General features: G+C 45.5%; 1 protein-coding gene across 3 annotated transcripts in view; it reads right to left on the bottom strand.

Annotated features, from left to right (window-relative positions):
* Positions 1–1,361: 1,361 nt before the first annotated feature.
* The window catches only part of TSC22D1 (TSC22 domain family member 1), a 138,199-nt gene continuing 135,325 nt past the window's right edge, over positions 1,362–4,235 (bottom strand). For 2 of the 3 annotated variants that reach the window (XM_006017324.2, XM_014527931.2), the window contains exons 2-3: positions 4,108–4,159; positions 1,362–2,817 (exon numbers count right to left, since the gene is read on the bottom strand). In XM_006017324.2, the coding sequence (XP_006017386.1) occupies positions 2,560–2,817; positions 4,108–4,159 (310 nt within the window). In that variant the 3' untranslated portion in view covers positions 1,362–2,559. The remainder of the gene's footprint in view (positions 2,818–4,107; positions 4,160–4,235) is intronic. The other variant, XR_003092517.1, reaches the window with a different exon arrangement.

Here is a 4,235-nt window from a genome sequence, read left to right on the forward strand (position 1 = left end):
CATATTTTTGCACGATTAAGATCTAATTTGTAGGTTAATTCTTGTATTTAAAACCATCTAAGACTACGTTACTCCTGACCTCAGACTTCCACTGTTCCATTCTCCCATGCTACAGCTCATTGAAGTCTAATATTTCTTACACCTAGTGTAAGAAATATTATTGCCACTTAGTCTTACTTTAGTTGAGGATGCTAGTTATTTGCACACTAATCATCAAAACAAACCCCAGATAAGGGCTATCCAACAGATCCTAGAAAAGGACTATCCAATTTATCCTTATTGTTACAGACATCGTTCATTATTGGACTGCAATTTTATAACATCTAAGCTATATAAAGAGAAAACTGTGAACAAACTATACAAAATTACTAAGCAGCCTTTAAAGGTTTAATCATTTTATCTAGGGCAGCTTGGCTGGAAGTGATAAACACACAGGGTGTATTCACTGGTTAGAACGATGATCAACATATGGCATGCTGATTATGGAGTAGCAAGTTCTGCATCCCTTCATTCCATGCTTTTTCACCTAACATCTCTAGTCTTTAACCCTGACATTTGTTAAGTTTACACTCTTCAATTTAATTTTGAATTTTAAAAGATGAGAATTTTTTTTACCAAGCAACAAAAGGTATTGAAAAGTGAACAAGTAGATTTTACATCTAGGCTAGTCAAATTTCACAACAATATAACAAGGCTGAATAAACACCATGCACCAGGTTTGTATGATCCCATTTCACAAAAAATTAGGAGCGTGGGAAGGGAAACATTGAAAGATGTACTTTTCACCATGTTCTAATCACTTAAAAGCTTTTAACTTGTTTGTACAGGTAAGAGCAATGTATTCAGGAAGTAATAAGACTTACTGCCTTCTACGCACATAATTAACAGCTTCACGATGCTACTGCCCAGCACATGAATGTTCAGTTCCACAAGAAGATGCAATCTGGTGCTAAGGAATCACTGTTATTCAATGGCTGCAGGTAGGTCCAGAATGTTACAAGAACTGCTGTAAAGGGAGTCAAGGCACCTAGCACTTTTAAGGTCTGTTCAGCATCTCAAAGGATTCAACTAAAGCAAATGGCTTTGCTCTGACAGAAGCAACATTTACATTTCTTAGCACTGGCCTGACTTTTCTACCAACTGTATTTCCCCCCCTATTGTTTGTAAATCACATTGAAAACAATGCCTACTTTTAATTTTCATTTTAAAAACTCTTGGTAGTATTTTAAAAGCCCAAGCCCCAACTAAACAGGATTTAAGAAAGAAGCCTTTGCCCAAAACAACTTAATCTAAACTCAGGTTGAAAAGCTGTGCTGAAGTTGGTAGGAACTGTAATGGCTAATATTACAATATGCAAACAGTTATTTATCAACATCATATGCTTTATTGAAAGTTGACAAGTGCAACAGTTAAATACATTGACGTGTTACAACTGTTTAGAGAACATGCACAAAAATGTATGCATACTACTATACAGATCATATGCAAAAATCCATACTGGGAAATCCAATTTTTTTTCTTTTTTTGTCAGGTTTTTTTTTTCTTCAGCTAGCAGGAATTGATCAGTTTTGGAGTGTTTCTTCTGGTCTTAAACCAAACTACAATGAACAAAGATTTACTTCAAGATAATCAGCAGCCAGGGAAATTCAGAAGTTACACAAACAGCATAAATCTGCCAAATTCTGAACAGTTGCGTAGGTGCATTCTTATTTATGTAGCATTTAAAAAAAAAAGAGAGACTATCCAAACTGCTTCAGATCAGCCAATGAAACAACTAAATTTCAATCTGTACAACCTAAGTAGTAGTTACAGTTTTCTATTTTACAAAGTAATTACACTAAATACACAAATATACAGTAGGCAAATAACCTTCATTGTAGTTATCCCCTCCCCGTTTGTCACCTACCTGCTTTTTGCACCTGTCCACAACTTTGGAAAATGGTGCAAACATATTTGCACTTAAGGTTTCAGATGACAATTACGTGTTGAACACTGAATTTACTTTTCTCCCTGTTCCACTTAGCTCCTATGCATCAGTCCTTATTTTGGATCCCCAACAGGACACGGGGGAGGGGGGAGAGAATAAAAGTATCAATCTATCTTTTCTACTCCAGTCTATGTCTTCTCATTTTCATGCTTGAAAGCACTTGCATCAGTTATAGCACTGGATGAGTGGAAGATTTAAAACAAACAAACAAACAAAAAAAACCCCATCAAGCATGCAGCTCTGTTTCTTAGTCACTTGTGGAAGCTGCTCAAGTCCCCAGTGTATTTGTGCTAATTCTCTGGAAGAAGCTTTTTTTTTTAATTAACCAACCTAAAAATAAAAACTCCTTCAAGCCAAAAACAAAACAAAACAAAGAGACAGGCATACAGACGAGTGCTTAATACTGAAAAAAAAAAGTCTTATCTCATGTTGGTGTGTGCAGTGCAGAGTCCTCAAGGGTGAATCACAGCGTGCATTGAAATGGATGAGGGTAGCTATGGCGGATTCCCGCTAGTCCTCCTTTCTCTGGGTAATCCAGAGCACACTGGCCACAAGGGCCAGGACATCAGAGACTATGCTGAAGGCCCCGAGCCCTGTGATGCTGGCTGGGCAGTTGGTTGTGTTGTCCCTTGTGGCTGGGAAGAAGAAGGTGGGGAACCAGTCTGCAGCTGTGCTTGGAACTGGGCGAGCTGCTCGGGGCTTGCTAGTGTTTTTAGCAGAGTGTTTTCCTGCTCCAGCTGAGAGTTCTTCTCAATCAGCTCTTTGATTTGCTCTTTGAGGACCTCCACTTCCTCCCTCACAGCATACATCAAGTGACTCTTCACCAGATCCTGAAAACACACAAAAAGAGAGTTTACACATTGGGCCAGCGATCCAGCGTGGGGGCAGGGATTCAACCCAGCTCAGGCAGAGAAGGGAGAGACAAACAAGCAGAGGACACAAATCGAGGCCAAGTGGCATGGGACCAAGCCTAGGCTGGAGCACGCTCCTGTCCCTCTGATAACATGCTTTGAAGATCCAAACCTGCAGCACTAGTTCCTGCAGGACTGGGGTACCCCAGATGGGGAGCAGGCAAGGAGGGGGCTCAGCCTCGTGCTTTGTTCTACAAGCTCCTTTGCCACTTCAGCCGTTGACCATTAGCAGACACCCCTTCCTTCAAGAAGGGGGGGGGTCCTTGTGTTGTTTTAGATGCGACCAGTTTGAACCCCCAAATCCCTCCGGGGGGGAAGTCTCTCCCTTCAAGGAGATGTACAATAACAAGGGCATGTGCACCCAGGGGCTGGGAAGGTTATGCCCGCTCCAAGGAAGGATCCAGGCAGGTCTCCTGGCTGCAAGGTGCCCGCTTGGGGCCCAGCATTGTGCGGGACAAGTCCCCTCCCCTGCCATACTGTACTCCCCGCCCAGGCCACCTCCCCCACCCCAGCACCGGCTGCAGCTAGTTCTTCCAGTGCAGGTTGCCGCATTCCCCCCTCCCTCCCTCCGAGCTTTCGTGACCAGGGGTGACGTCACAGAGACCTGGGCCGACCGCCCCGTCGAGCCTCAGCCAATGAGCTGCCCAGTTATTTATAGCTTGGAGTTAAAGGTTCTGAGTTTGCCTAGCAACAGTAGGCAGAGAATCCCGTGAGAACAGCTCCAGGCACGGCTCCAGTAACAAAGAGCGGCCGAGGCGGAAAGCAAGAAACGGGCAAAAATGAGTGAGGCTGGGGTGGGGGGGCGCCCCGCTTCCCCCCATGTGCACAGCCCAGGCTCTCCTCTGGCACAATGCCAGCCCCTGGCCCCTAATGGGGCACATCCACCCCTGGCAGGGAAGTGTTCCATGATGCTCCTGCTGGCAAGGGATGGGGGCATGTGCATGTGGGGTTAAATCCTAGTGGACATCACTTCCAATGGTGCCCCCGGCTCCCCCCACACCCTTCAGGGCAGGGATCAGTGCCCATCCAGGGTTGTTTTTGTCTTCCCCCATCAGTCACCCCAAGCATCCAAGCCCCGGCATCTCCCCCCACAGCCCCAGTGATGGGTGAACAAGCAGCCCCCGCTGTGCCCAAGCCAGGGGCACGGGGCAACCCGCCCCCTTTGCCCGGCACACCCCTCCTCCCCGCCAACAATAGCTGGGTACATACCATCGCCTGCTCGATTTTGTTGTCGATAGCTACCACGCTGGCGCCGGAGGAGCTGGGGAGAGAGGAACAGAGACACGGGCAACATGAGCAGCGGCTGAATTATTGACGAGGCGGCGGCTCGGCCGCAG

This window comes from Alligator sinensis, unplaced genomic scaffold (assembly GCF_000455745.1).
Source record: "Alligator sinensis unplaced genomic scaffold, ASM45574v1 scaffold59_1, whole genome shotgun sequence".
Lineage (NCBI taxonomy): Eukaryota > Metazoa > Chordata > Crocodylia > Alligatoridae > Alligator > Alligator sinensis.